The sequence below is a fragment of the Hyperolius riggenbachi genome, chromosome 12 (genome assembly GCF_040937935.1).
Source record: "Hyperolius riggenbachi isolate aHypRig1 chromosome 12, aHypRig1.pri, whole genome shotgun sequence".
NCBI lineage: Eukaryota > Metazoa > Chordata > Amphibia > Anura > Hyperoliidae > Hyperolius > Hyperolius riggenbachi.
The window spans coordinates 36,056,991-36,072,364 of NC_090657.1; the positions used below are offsets into that span (position 1 = coordinate 36,056,991).

At 43.5% G+C, this 15,374-nt stretch overlaps 1 protein-coding gene across 1 annotated transcript in view; it reads right to left on the reverse strand.

Moving 5' to 3' along the window:
* Positions 1 to 1,353: 1,353 nt before the first annotated feature.
* JUP (junction plakoglobin) overlaps positions 1,354 to 15,374 on the reverse strand; it is a 154,108-nt gene continuing 140,087 nt past the window's right edge. The window contains exons 14-15 of the mRNA XM_068263326.1: positions 12,237 to 12,382; positions 1,354 to 5,934 (exon numbers count right to left, since the gene is read on the reverse strand). Coding sequence (XP_068119427.1) covers positions 12,252 to 12,382 — 131 coding nt within the window. The 3' untranslated portion in view covers positions 1,354 to 5,934; positions 12,237 to 12,251. The remainder of the gene's footprint in view (positions 5,935 to 12,236; positions 12,383 to 15,374) is intronic.

Below are 15,374 nucleotides of genomic sequence, written 5' to 3' on the forward strand. Positions count from 1 at the left end.
TCAAAAAGGGGGAAGTTAGTGGACTTGCCTCTCAAGGGAAAAACAGAATTTGTTATTTTTATTACAAAAACATTTAGATCTCCAATATGCAACGCGTTTAACGGGCAAGATCCCGCTTCATCAAGCAATCCAAGGAGTACTACTATCAATTGTCTGCTGCAGCTGAGAAGCGCTCGGCTGCAGCACAGACAATTAATAGTAGTTCTCTTTGGATTGCTTAATGAAGCGGGGTCTTGTCCGTGTTATTTTTTGTAATAAACAAATCCTCAGTTTTTCCCGAGGGCGGTAATTCCATTAACTTCCCCCTATTTAACTCATGCGTTACGCCGCTCAGGAGGTTTTGCACTATTAGTCCCCCCGTGCTAATTTATTAGTTTAATTGTAACGATGAGACAATACTAGGTAGCCCAGTGCTACCTGCTGGATCCCGCGATAGGTGCAGCCTTCCCACTCAGCTCCAGTCTTCACTATAGAGAGAATTGTACATGACATGAGCAGTCCCGATCCTTCCCATAGTGAGGACCGGAGCTGAAGGCTGCTCGATCGCTGGATCCCGGCGTGGAAATTTATCCAGCGAGCGATCGGGGGTATTGCGGGCACAGTGTCGGGCATACCGCTAAGAAGGTTAAACAGTTTTTAGATGCATTTAGGGCCCTTTTCCACTACACAGCTGAATCACAAAATCACAAATTCCTAGTGATTTTTAAATCACTAGGGTTGCTACTTTATCATAGAAATCATGAGAAGTATTTTCCACTACAGTGATTCGATTTGTAAATCGCAAATGCTTTTTCTTTGCTTTTTTTTTCAGAGGGATAATGCAATGAAAAATCGCATAACAAAATTAATGAAAAATCGCAATCGCTGGCGTTTGATTTCTAGTGGAAAAGGGCCCACTCTACTTTTGGCGCCTCTTTTCAAAAGTTCTGCTCCCAGTCTAGTCCACCCTTGGTGGAGGGGTGTTAGCCCCAATTTTCCTATCTACAAAGAGCGACTTCTTATACCTGAGTAGGGTCAGGTAATAATTCTTCCCACCTGCTGTTAAAGTGGTTTCCTGTTTGGTAACCCATGTTTGTGAGTATATACATTTTTACCTTCATTTCTCATTTTGGAACTTTGAGTTACTACACTATATTGGGCTCTCCCAACTCTTCTTAGTAAAAACAAAAAAGAAGATTAAGTCTGTATACAGAAATGTTGAGTGGAGGTGATCTGCAGGAAAACATGGAATACTAGATACTAAGTAGATCCTGTTGGGGAAGGGGCATATTTTTCAGCTTCTGTAATGGAAGCTAGGAAACGAAAAAGTATAGTTCTAACTTAAGTAAATAGAAATGACATAAGACACAGAAGTGGATTAATTTGATTTATTGCCAAAAAAACATCAGTATCAAACAGGAAGGGTGTATATACATTGTTCAAAGACCAAGACAAGGAATCAGTGAGTAAGGTTACTCCTAGAGTGTACATTTAACAGCAACGCGTCTTATCAAACCCCAGCAGGAATAATTCCAAATAACATTGGTAAAGTCTTAAGAATAAGCACATAAAAAAAAAAACCGCAAGATGTACAGTTGGCTTTAATGGCAATAGCCTGATGTTACTCAAAGCAGAGCTTCAGCATCACAGGAAGTTATAATGACTGCAGAATCCCAGCAATCTCATCCCTGCACTCCTGATGCTAGTTTTGACATAAGATCACTGGGGCTTACCTAGAATTCAGACCATCAGTGAGAAGCTGAGGGGAGGAGATACTGGGGGGGTAAGGGTGTTAAGATTGCTGGCTCTTCCTAGTGAATCTTTAGTAGGTCAGTAAAAGTTAAAATGTGGTGCCAGTCTTATCACCATCTACTCAAAACTTATTAGGTTTTGGTAGAGTTCAAGTGAAGCTGAACAGAGAAAATAAATGGAATTTGTACTTACCTGGGGCTTCCTCCAGCGCAGACATCTACAAAGGTCCTGCTGGCTCCATTAACCCGGCAACTTCGGCTGAAGTTGCGCATAAACAGCCTGGTCTGCACACCCGTCATTGTAAGCGTCCTACGTGGTTCAGTCTAAGAACTGCGCATGACGTAATTGGCGCAGTGACGGGCCACGCATGTGCGACTTCAACTGAAGTCACCCAGTTTACAGAGCAGCCAGTGGGACCACGGGGAGGATGCAGAGGAACCTCACCCGCTACAGGGGGCTGGAGGAAGCCTCAGGTAAGTCCAGATTACACTTATTCTCTCTGTTCAGGATCCCTTTAAAGAAACTGGTCAGTGAGTATTTAAAGTGCAGAAGCCCTATATGCAAAAACAACTATTTCAAAACAAGCTGACGGAAGAGGAAGTAGCCAGGAATGAAGGAAACTGGCCTGTTAGCCGCCACTGTGCTACATGATGCTCTCCATCTTCCCTACACTTCTGACTTCATAGGCGGAAGGTGGGAGGATGGAGAGCAATGTGCAGCACAGTGGCGATAATGGCCTGCAACTGAGATGGTCTACCGGCCTTCAGTTTTTCTCATTAAGAGCCCATTTCCACCGAATCTGCAGAATTTCCCCACAGGCAAATCGTGCGGGAAACCGCTGCCATAGGGATGAATAGCGTTGCCGATAGGCTGATGGGATTCGTCTGCATGCCCGCAGATCCTGAAGTGCCACTGCGCATCTTGCTGACGCGTGCGGCACAAGTGGAAACTAGTGTTGATCGAACACCCAGTTATTCGGGCTCGGGTCGGCTCAGCCGGACATGGTCCAGATGTGCGGGATATTGGGCCGAACACCAAGCCTAATTGAAGTCAATGGGGACCCGAGTATGCCTGCACATCTGGACCATGTCTGGCCGAGCTGACCCGAATAAATGGGTGTTTGATCAACAATAGTGGAAACGAGCCCTAAAACCAAGGGGAATCACAATTAGTCACTAACCTGGAACAAGTAAACCATTGGTAAAATACTGTGACTAGAAATAGTCAATGATGAGCGACAAATTTTAAGAGGATGCACATTGGTCTAGTTCGAAGCTGAAGAACACATTTAAATTTAGCAGCTAAAGATTGAGTGGTCAAACTCCAAGCTAGAAAAATTTCAAAACAATCAAAAATCTTTAACATCTCATTGACCATCTAGTTGACACCTAACTAGCATGCATTTACTGGTTCAGATAAAAATAATGGAGGGCAATAATGCCACAGAAAATGCACCTTAAAAGTGACATTCTACTCCACATGGAACTCACATTCTAAAATGGCTGACCAGCCCTGAGAGCAAGTAAGGTCATTTTTCCTCTTGGCAGCAGTCTGCGATACCCACCTGCCCAAAGCTTAGGACCTGTTTTGCCCACAAACATGGCAGAGTAGGTCATTACATGATTCCCTGTGGCTAAATCTATACCTGTAGCCATAGTCACTGGTGTATAGATATAAATCTAGGCACCATGGCATGAAGACATTAGGCCAACAGTACAGAGTATTGTTTGTTGGGACAAACCTAGGCGAGTAGAGGGCAACTGAAGATTTTAAAAAAAAAAAAAAGTGGTTATTTGGCAACAAATTGTGAGTTCCAATTGGAGTGGAATATAACTTAAAATTGTAAAATGCCTAAACAATTCAGATTTGGGGCTTCCACAATACCGCGAATTAGAAATCTTGCTTCCACTGAAGATCCAGGCCCAATTCTGAGTGTCTCCACAACATGGTTTGGTTTAAAGTAATGATCATTCATCCCTTAATTTTTTCTTGGGGGGTGTATCAAAGTAACTATGGCTTCTCTGTCCTGAGCACTATTTACTACTTTGCAAACGGAGCTCAGAACAGTTGTAAAATCAGATTGTCAAGCCAGTAGACTTCTCTAAAATGAAACCCAAAGTCAAGTTGACCTAAGGCTGATATGTGTTCACTGATCTCAGTACAAATCCATTATGAACACAGTGAAGAAGCAGCACTCCATCACCAGAACCTCAGGCATTTTGTCGTTTGCGTCTAGTTCTATCAGATCTTTCAAGATTTCAATAAAAACACACGGAGCTTTTAAATTCCATACACAACCATTTTATATTTTAATACAAAATAAAGTAAGTCATAAGAAAGGGAAAATATATATTCAGAATTTGGGGTTACTTAACCCTCTACATCAAGATATATGGATCTAAGCAGTAGCACTTGCACAAAAATAAATTTTTATTTAGTGGTAACCATTTTATACTCAGAGAAAGACAGCAGTTGTATCGTTGCCATGTGCAATTACATCTTATGCGGATTATGGGAAAAACTGAGGCATGTCTTAAAGGGGATCCGAGATAAACTTCTACTCATTGCATAACTGTGTTCCTTACATATAGTTTATAGGGCATTCCTCAAGCCAAATACTTTTTTGTTTTAATACTCTAATTCCCTATAAACTAAACAAGCCTCGCCCACAGCTTTTCAGAGTGCCTTGGCATTTTCTGACAGTAGCAAGGGTTTATGGGAGCGCAGTCTGGAGGGAAGGAGTTACTAGCCAGGGATTTCAGAGACGGTGGAGGGGGAATTAAGTTTTCACAGGCTGAGTGCTGGAGATGCAGATCAGCTTGCCTGTGTGTAATGTTTACAAACATCATGGCTGCAGTCATTGTATCACAGGAAGAAATATTTACACAGCAGCTAGATTTGCTGCGTAAACTAAACTTTAGATAAGATAGATTGACAAGTTACTTGTTATAGTTAGTTTTTCATCTCGGATCCGCTTTAAGATAATTAATCAGATTCCTAATTTCACCAAAACACGACCGGTTTCGACAACCTCTATTTTGCCTTTCAGCAATTTCTACAATCAGAAGCCATTTAGCAGCTAAAGACTGAATTATTTTGTTAATCACTAATTATTAATATTTCTTTGGCATGCATGGAATTTGAGCAACTTTATTGGAATATCAGGTAAAAGTGATGTTAAATTTAGAAGATGTTACTGCACATGAAGGACAAACTATATAACACAAACAAAAACAGCTCAAATTTTAAACACACTCTTCCACCAAGTGTAATTAACTCTCTAAAAACAAAAAATATAAGAAAGGTGCTAACAAAATCTAGTTAAAAGACCAACAATGCTTTTTTTTAAATGTGGTGTAATAACTAAAGTAAAAAAACTAAACAAATTTCAGGGGCCGAATGCTATTAAGGAAAGAAGTTATCACCGTGCCCATTCTCACTTCAGATAACTACATTTGTGAATTTTTTTTTATATATTTTGTGATTAAAATTCTCTTGAATATGACGAAGTATCTGAAATGAAAACGCAAAGTGAAAAGGTCTTTTTTAATAACATCAGTGCCTGTGCAAGATATTTAGACAAAAAGCCACAAATGATCATAAAACAGAGAATGCAGTTTATTTTTTTCTATTTGTTCTCAAAAATGATTACCACTGAACATTTCACCATAGCAACAGGACTGTTAAAAAAAAGTAGAAAGTCATAAACCAAAAAGGCGCTAATGACTCCCCAATATACTGAATCTTTGAAAATGGAGAGCTCAGAGTACTTCAGAAGTTAATTACCAAACATATTAAACTTTCTAAATACAGTATAGGTCTTAAAAGAAAAAAAAACAAAAACTTTGTAAAAATAGAGGTCAAGGGTCAGACTTGTATATTAAAAAAAAAAAAATTATATATATTTATAAATCTATGGAAAAAAAAAATCTTAAAGCCAATGCAAAAACAAAAAAATGCATGGAGAAAAAAAACCATGATTATTAATCTCAAGGCTGGAGAGATGGAGATTAATATACAGCATTCTATAAGCAGAATCCCAGATGCTGAAGAGAGGTTATGGAAAAACACATGACCTCATGCAAAAGTCTATCAAATCAAAAAAAAACTTTTTAAAAAGGGAGGTCTCAGGGGAAGGAGGTGCAGAAACAAGGTCTTTGTAGGCACTTCTGTCTTGGTGAATAGCGCTTCCACAGAAAAGGTCTGGGGAGAAAGAAAAAATAATTATTACGGGGAAGGCTTTTTACTACAAAAAAAAAAAAAAAAATCAATGGGAAAATATTTTTATGCATAAAATGATACCTGAAGTGGCATGAGATAAACGTGTATGTACAGTGCCTAGTGATCAAATAACTATATTGTGTTCTTTTTTCTTTCTCTGCCTGAAAGAGTTAAATATCAGGTATGTAAGTGGCTGACTCAGTCCCGACTCAGACAGGAAGTGACTACAGTGTGACCCTTACTGATAAGAAATTCCCTTTTTTACTTCTTTCTTGATTCCGCAATTCCGCAACTGGTTAATTGCAGTTGCACTTAAAACCAAAATATTTGCACATTAAGTCTGGGGCTGGTTGTTTGACCACATGTTGTACTGTTGATTTGTTGAAACCAACATTCTTGTATATTAACCTGTAATGTACCATGTATCTTGGTTTGCCTGTACTTGCCTTGTTTGAACAACAAACATATCTTTTGTTTAATACAATCACTAGACTTTTTTTTCCTTTTAAAGAAAACTGAAGCGACAGTGATAAGGAGGCTGCCATATTTATTTAATTTTAAACACCAGCTGCCTGGCAGCCCTGCTGATCTTCTGCCTCTAATACTTTTAGCCATAGACGCTGAACAAATCAGGTGATAGTCAGATCTGACAAGATTAGCTGCATGCTTGTTTCTGGTGTGATTCAGACACTACTGCAGCCAAATAGATCAGCAGGGCTGCCAGGCAACTGGTATGGTTTAAAGGAAATAAATATGGCAACCTCCATCTCCCTTTCACTTCACACTTGTCCTTAAAGGACCACGGTCGCAAAATCTCTTAAAAATAAAAACGAAAGATTTATTCTGGAAAGAATGCTAGTAGAAGGGATAGTGAAGGGTTAAGAATTAGTTAATGTTTAAACAGCAGGGTGATTTAATGTTTAACAGCAGGGTGAATGTGTGAATGAGCTCTTCCTATGGAGGACAGCTCCCATCTGCCTGGCTAAGATGATTGGACTGTACTGTGGGCAACTAATGGCTTTTCAACAGTGAGGCCTTCTACACATTGGCCTCAATTCACTAAGCTTTATCAAACGTTTGATAATTTACCTCATGAGTAAAATCTAATTTTGAATTCACTAAGGTGTTCTAGATTTATCAAATGTTTTATCGATAAAATGTTCAATAAATCTATGACCTAGGTTCTCAACCTGTGGTACGCGTACCCCAGGGGGTACTTCTGATGGTTCTAGGGGGTACTTGGGCTTGATCTACTTAACCAAGAATAACAAATTTAGAGTTTTAGAAAATGATAAATTTCTTAAATAACACCAAATTAGTGTTTTAGCTAATTCAAAGCAATTGTAAATGTTTGGAAATTGTGTAGAACCAATTATAATGTACTACGATTAGATATACATTTATGAAGGGGTACTTGTGATAATGCTTACTATACTAGGGGGTACTTGGTGAGTACAGGGATTTAAAAGGGGCACATACCAATAAAATGTTGAGAAACACTGATCTATGACACCTTGGTGAATTCAAAATTAGATTTTACTCAAAGTAAAGTATCAAACGTTCGATAAAGTGTTTGATAAAGCTTAGTGAATTGAGGCCATTGTAGATGTTTTTGTAACATTTTAAGCGCAGACCTGAAAGAGCTTGTGCAACGATTCTCTATGAGAGAGTTCATATCAGAGCGGTTCATTTGCAATCCTTTGAAAAGAAGTGCTTAGCCCATTTTTGAGGCATTTTTCCTGAATGGAAGGTATAGGAAAAACACAACTCACAAAATCGCTTTGGCAAGCAATTACGTGAGAGTTTTTTTTTTAAAATAGTGTATTTTTTTTCCAGCTCAAAAGACTGGAGCGCTCTGCAAAACCGCTTACAAAAACGGTCCCAAAAAAGAGCGAACGTGCACAAAATCTGAAAAAATGCGGAAAAAAAAGCCCACTGCGGACAAGGCCTAAAACCTAGTGTAAAAAAATAAATAAATAAATAAAGTCTCCTCTCCTGTGAATTTAGCCAGGCAGATAGGAGTGGTCCCAGTCACACTGCCGTGAATGTGTGAAAAGCAGGGAGATTTTTTTTTTTTTTTTAACTAATTCTTAACCCTTCCCTATCCCTTCTAGCATTCTTTCCAGAATAAATTTTTTTAGTTTTATTTTTTTCAGAAGTTCCGTGATAATGGTACTTTAACCACTTGATGACCCACCCTTTACCCCCCCCCCTTAAGAACCAGCGCTGTTTTTACTGATCTGTGCTGGGTGGGCTCTGCAGCCCCCAGCACAGATCAGGTAGCAGGCAGAGAGATCAGATTGCCCCCCTTTTTTCCCCCCCTATGGGGATGATGTGCTGGGGGGGGTCTGATCTCTTCTGCCTGCTGGGTGTTGCGGGGGGGGGGGGGCACCTCAAAGCCCCCCTCCGCGTTGAAATTCCCCCCTCCCTCTCCTACCTGCTGCCCCCCCCCCCGGCGATCGAGGCTGCACAGGACGCTATCCGTCCTGTGCAGCCAGTGACAGGACGTCCCCTGTCACATGGAGGCGATCCCCGGCCGCTGATTGGCCGGGGATCGCCGATCTGCCTTACGGCGCTGCTGCGCAGCAGCGCCGTACAAATGTAAACAAAGCGGATTATTTCCGCTTGTGTTTACATTTAGCCTGCGAGCCGCCATCGCACAGTATAAGCGTGCGGTCGGCAAGTGGTTAAGGCTGGATTCACAGCCCGCGAGGTCCCCCAGCATCCTCTTGGTCTCTTCCATGGTAATCCGACACCTTCGGCTAAAGTCACTTATGCGCGCACCTAGCGTGTTATCACGCCGGTTGCCGTGTCCTGCGCGGTTCTGTTAAGACTGAACTGTGCATGTACGGTGACCGGTGTGATGAAGTGCTGGGTGTGAGCAAATGTGACTTCAGCTAAAGGCACCGGAGTACTGGAGACGCAAGTGCAACCATACCGGGGAGCTCGTGGGCTACAAGGGGCTGAAGGAAGCTTTAGACACGTCCAAATTTCATTTTTTGGCGCGGCTCAGGTTCCCTTTAAAGGAAATATAAACTGAGAAGGATATGGATTTTTCCTTTTAACTACTTAATGACCGCCTAACGCCAATAGGCGGCGGCTGGTCGTAAGTGGATTTACATGGAAATGTTCCATGTCAGTTCATGGAGGGTCGCAAGCTAAATGTAAACACGTGGGGAAGAAATCCCCAGTGTTTACAGCGTACGACGCTGCTGTCGCAGCAGCGCTATAAAGAAGATCGGCGATCCCCAGCCTCTGATTGGCCGGGGATCGCCGGCATCTGATAGGCTGAAGCTTATCAGAGGCGGTACAAGACAGATTGCCGTCCTGTACAGCGCATGGGAAGAAGGGAGGGAAGGCAGAATAGCGCTGTGGAGGGGGGCTTTGAGGAGCCCCCCCCCTGCAAGGCACAAGGCATCGGCGGCGGCAATCAGACCCCCCCCCCCCCCAGCAGGACATCCCCCTAGTGGGGAAAAAAAGGGGGGGAGGAGTCTGATCGCCCTGCCTATTACACGATCTGTGCTGTGGGCTGATTTGACAAATGTCAGCCAGTCCTCAAGTGGTTAAAATAATTCCAGTTGCCCGACTCTCCTGCTGATCCTGTGTCTAATACTTTCAGCCACAGCCCCTGAACAAGCATGCAGGGCAGGTGCTCTGACTGAAGTCAGATTGAATTAGCTGCATGCTTGTTTCAAGTCTGATTCAGGCAAAGATCAGCAGGGCTGCCAGGCAACTGGTATTGTTTGAAAGGAAACACCCATATCCCTCTCCGTTAAGGTTCCCTTTAATTACCTGGGGCTTCTTTCAGCCCCCCATAGAGGTTGTCCTGCGTCCCCCTCATTCTCCTGCTGGCGGCTCTAAGATTTGGGAACTGTAGGAGAGTCGCACTAACTACCCGCTCATGGCCCTCTCCGGGCTCCCATTGCCGGGAGTATCCTGCCTATGCGTGGTTGTCGAAAGAATGAACTGCTAATATGCAGAATGCTCCCGACGATAGGAGCGCAATAGAAATGCGCAGTCAGCTCCTCTGGGTCCCACATCTTACAGATCCACCAGCCGGAGAATGGAGGGAATTCAGAGAATGCCAAGGGACTTCATGGACTAAGGGGGGCTGGAAGAAGCCACAGGTAAAAGCGCACCTTAAGGGCTCAACCACACTAGGTGCTTTTCTGAGCGCTTTTTTACAAATTATTCCCATTCACTTTCATTAAAATCAAGTACTTTACGAAAGTGAATGGGAGCGACTTTTTAAAAGGCGCTCAAAGCGCTAATGAATTGCAACCGCTCAGAAAAGCGCTTATAGTTTGGCTGAGCATTAACTATACCTAATCCTGTAGCCTTTAAGTAGGAAACTGAAGTGACAGTGGCTGAGTCAGATTGGAACGCTCATTACATTTTCTGCTAAACAATTTACAAGAGGATAGGTGAACCTTCCCAAAAGCCAGCCTTCTCTTGGAAAATATCCGGTTCAGCCGCCTTAAACAGAACCACAGTTGAAGAAAAGATTTTATGCATACCTGGAGCTTCCTCCAGCCCCATACGCACAGATCGCTCCCACGCCGCCGCCATCTGCAGCTACCGGAAACAGCTCCCCGCTCTTCCGTCAGTCGAAGCCAATCTAGCATAGCAAAAGTGCACTCTGTGTTTTTCTGCAGCAGCCGCTTGAGAGATACGTAAAGGTTGCACTTCTCCTGCGTAGCTGGATTAGATGAAGTTAGTGACAGGACCCAGTTCCCGAAGCTGCGGGCAGCGGAGGACGGCGGCGTGGGAGCGATCGGAGCGTATGGGGCTGGAGGAAGCCCCAGGTATGTATAAAATATTTTCTTTATTTCAACTCTAGGTTCCCTTTAAAGGACCACTTGTGTGAACCATTTTAAAATGTAAAATGCATGTACACAGAGTACATTTCTTCCAGAGTAAAATGAGCCATAAATTACTTTTCTTCCTATGTTGCTGTCACAGTATAAATCTGGCAGAACCAACAGGTTTTGAACAATTCAATCTCTTCATGGCTTTTTATATTCTTTATAAAGACATTCCATGAAAATTATTTTTACAATGATGCCTTGAGAATCCCCCATGAGGAGATGGGCTAGTGCAAAACCTGTCACTTCTGTCAGATTTCTACTACCTACTGTTAGTGACAGCAACATAGGAGGAAAGCAATTTATGGTTTGTTTTTCTCTGGAAAAAATGTACTTATTTGTAGGTGTCTAAATGTATTTTAACCACTTCGTTACCAGCAGCCTCTGGCCCCTTAAAGGAGTTATCAGGCCAAATTGAAAAAAATAAACGCTACTTACCGGGGACTTCCTCCAGCCCCAAGCTTCCAGGACCTCCCTCGCCGAAGCTCTGCACGCAGCCGTTTGCCGGAGCTCCGCCCCGGTCCCCGGTGATGACGTTAGAGCGACCTGGAGGTCGCTCTGTACTGCGCCTGTGCAAGCGGCGCTGTCAATCACCACCACATGGGCCGGGGCGGACTGCGCAGGCGCAGAACTACTACCACCTGCGCAGTCTGCTCCGGCCCATGTGGCGGTGATTGACAGCGCCGATCGCGCGGACGCAGTACAGCGCGACCTCCAGGTCGCTCTGACGTCATCGCCAGGGACCGGGTCAGAGCTCCGGCAAACTGCTGCGGGCAGAGCTGCGGCGAGGGAGGTCCTGGGAGCTTGGGGCTGGAGGAAGCCCCCGGTAAGTAGCGTTTATTTTATTCAATTTGGCTTGACAACTCCTTTAAGGACCAGAGCTTGCTGGTACAGTGAAATGCTGCATCCCAATGAGTCGCTGCAAAAATCCGCCACTCCCGCCATTCTGTTTCAGCCACAGCTCCTCTCTCTGCCATCTCTATGACAGCAGTGCGCCGGTCAGGAGCCGCTTTCATTGGATTACATTGATTGACAGGGCCAGGAGCCAATGAAAACTGCTCCTGAGCTGCTCATAGAGCTCTGCCGTCAGAGACAGCAGGGTGAGCAAATTGCGACGGGGACAGAACAGCAAGATCGGCGGTAACACGCGGGCAATGCGACAGAGTCTATGTCCAGTCAGGGCCACAACACCACCTGCTGGACGTAGATTCGTACTGCGCCGGTCCAGGAAAGGTAAAATTTTACGTTTTCTGCGATAGTGGTAACTCTCCTACCACAATATCCCTTGCTAGAGCAAGCACAATAGGCAGGCACTCAGCCAGACTGGACAATACTCAATGTTTTTTAGTGATTCTTTCAGCTGTGTTTTTTGAAAAATAGAGCTTTAACGTGACCATTCTAGCTGGAGTGTGGTGGTACCTTGTGCGTGTGGAATTAAGCCATCATGTTATCGCGGTATAACGGTCCCCCGCGGTCACTGTAGTTCTCCATTCCATACTCTGGCTCCAGGTCAATGTGGTCCATAGCCATGTCCTCTGGGTATTGGGGATGGTAGGTCTCCATCTCTGCGGAACAAGTATTGCACACTGATTAGCATAATAAACTCAGCAGCCATGTGGAAAGCATGCCAAACATGAGTACAGGAAGTAAAGTAACACAAAACAACTCAATGTATTTAATTCTTAAAGAAACAAAAATGTTCATCCTTAGTTTTTCTATCCTACAAGTTCCTATACCTGTTCTAATGTACTGCAGCCTTATCTAGTTGCCCTGTCTCTGTAATATATCTAATAGTCTCTGTCAAGCCAGGGAGGAATGTGCTGCCTCTGCTGTGGTAGGGAGAAGTTATGCACACCCCCTGCAGGCTCTCCTGTGTGTGTGAGTCACAGGCAAGGTCTCTGCTCACAGCCAGCCAGTCAGTCAGTGACCTTGTGAACAGCTGTAAGTGCAGAGGATCAGTGCAGAGCCCAGACAAGCAGCTAAGGCAACAAGTGGGAGAAACATTCCAGCAGTCAAGTCAGGCTTGAGAGGAGCCACTGCAAACAGGCACCTGCTCTGATGATGTATTTTCTGTTTGGCAGCCATCTTCATGGTTTACAAAAACAATGAATAAAACAGTGATTTTATCACCAGGAAAGCAGCGGGAAGCCGTGAAAATGTCAGAGCGGGCTAGGACAAGACTTATTTATGTAAGATTTTCACAGTACAGATTCTCTTTAAGCAATGACAATTGTTTTGTTTTTTTACTCTGAGAAAAAAAGTCAGACTTTATTAGTCAGATCTCCACAAGATTCACTGAAAAGGATGAGTGGGCAAAAGCGAAAATCAGAAAAGTGTTGGTGAACTGTGGCAGTGGGAACTAGCTCACCTTCGACGCTTCATTTTTACAATAATTATGTATAAAATGATTTAGTCAGTGTTTGCCCATTGTAAAATATTTTAAATCCCTGATTTATATTCTGACATTATCACATGGTGACATTTTTACTGCTGGCAGGTGATGTAGCTGCTGCTTGCTGTTTTGGCAGTTGGAAACAGCTGTAAACAGCCATTTCCCACAATGCAACAGTGTTCACAGACAGGAAACTGCCAAGAGTACGTACTCTTTGTGGGAGGGGTTTCACCACAATATCAGCTATACATCACCCCCTGATGGTCTGTTTGTGAAAAGGAATAGATTTCTCATGTAAAGGGGGGGGGGGTATCAGCTACTGATTGGGATGAAGTTCAATTCTTGGTCGGAGTTTCTCTTTAAGATCCTCCTGCATAGCTGGAAGGAGGAAGTATGGGAAGATATGACTACTGCAGCCATCAATGTTTCACTTGCTCATCCTTACTGACAGGCATGAATATGCCCATTTGGTTGTTGCTGGGTCTGACAATGAGCTCCACGGAGGGGAGGGATACATATACTTGGGGCATCATGGAGCTCTTCCAACTGAAGACAACTAAAAAAAGCGGGATATGGAGGCTGCCATATTTATTTCCTTTTAAGCAAACCAGTTCCCTGGCTGCCCTGCTGATCCTCTGCCTCTATGGGTGCTTTGGTAGCGTTTTCCTAATCGCCAGAGATCAGCAAAAAGCTGTTTTTTCACTGTACAGGAAAGCGATTTAGGAGTGATTGCGTTTTCTATAAAAATGCTGCATGCACCAGCCAATCGCTAATCACTGGCAATCAGTGTGAACACTACCATTGACTTGCATTAGCAGCAGCATTTCACTGAACGCCAATGATCAGCAAATCGCTGGAAAATTGCCTAGTGTGAACTAGCCCTGATACTTTTAGCCATAGACCCCTGAAAAAGCATGTGGCAGTTCAGGCATGTCCGACATGATTGTCAGATATGACAAGATTAGCTACATGCTTGTTTCTGGTGTGATTTAGACACTACTGCAGCCAAATAGACCAGCAAGGCTGCCGGGCAACTGTTATTGTTTAAAAAGAAATAAATATGGCAGCCTCTGTATTCTTACTTCAGCTGTTCTTAAAATGACATGACTAATTATTAAAATGTTTTGCAAGCGTCCAGGAGCTCCAAACAATGCTCAAAAGTAAGCGGTTGGTGTGCCAAGGTCCTCACCCCGGTACCTGGGGGTCACAGCAATGAATATTCCACGAAGGACCGGCACCACACAAAGTAAGTATAGCTCTTTAAGGCTTTATTGATGCAGGCATGACGACAACAACAAACAGTTGTTTCGGCCTCCTCAGGCCTTTCTCAAGTTGTAAAATGGTCATATGACCATTTTACAACTTGAGAAAGGCCTGAGGAGGCCGAAACAACTGTTTGTTGTTGTCGTCATGCCTGCATCAATAAAGCCTTAAAGAGCTATACTTTGTGTGGTGCCGGTCCTTCGTGGAATATTAATTATTAAAATGTAAAATGCAAAATTATGCCTTTGCATTCTTGAAGCAAAGAAGTGCTGCTGCGCCATTTATATATCTGACGGAACATTGCTGACGATTTATAGGATCGTACTGTTGAACAGCACCAACCGTGGCGATGGCTATTTCAAGTCAAAGCCACACACGTTTATCTTGGCTGCTTAAAGGGGCAGGCTTCTCCCTCATTCGTTAGCAGGGCCTTGATGTTAACCATCATGTGACCCCCAAACCAGCTAATCAGGGGCCGGTAGAAAGATCCCTGTACATACCAGCAGTGTTCTTCACAAGCAAAAGTTGACAGTTTATAAAGGAGTTGGATTTGCATAAGGGTTGGGTGTCCCCACTTTGTTTTGAAAAAGAAAAATGCCACTTGTCTAGCGTCACAGAAAGCACCACAGCCAGTCTGCAGCGTAGGTGTCCTGACATCATTCGCTGCATGCTTTCTGCATTTATGAACGGAGCACTAATGAAGCCAGATACCAGTAGGACTACCAGACAACTGCAACTGGCATTTTTAAACTGAACAAAGACAGCAGCTCCCATTAGTCAGTCATGAGATCTAGGGTTGGTCAATGCGATGCAGATAACTCAGAGTTCATGCAAGATTATGCAAATATACTGTATGCAGCTTGGAGGACCAATCCAATTCCATCTAGGCAGGATTTAATTGG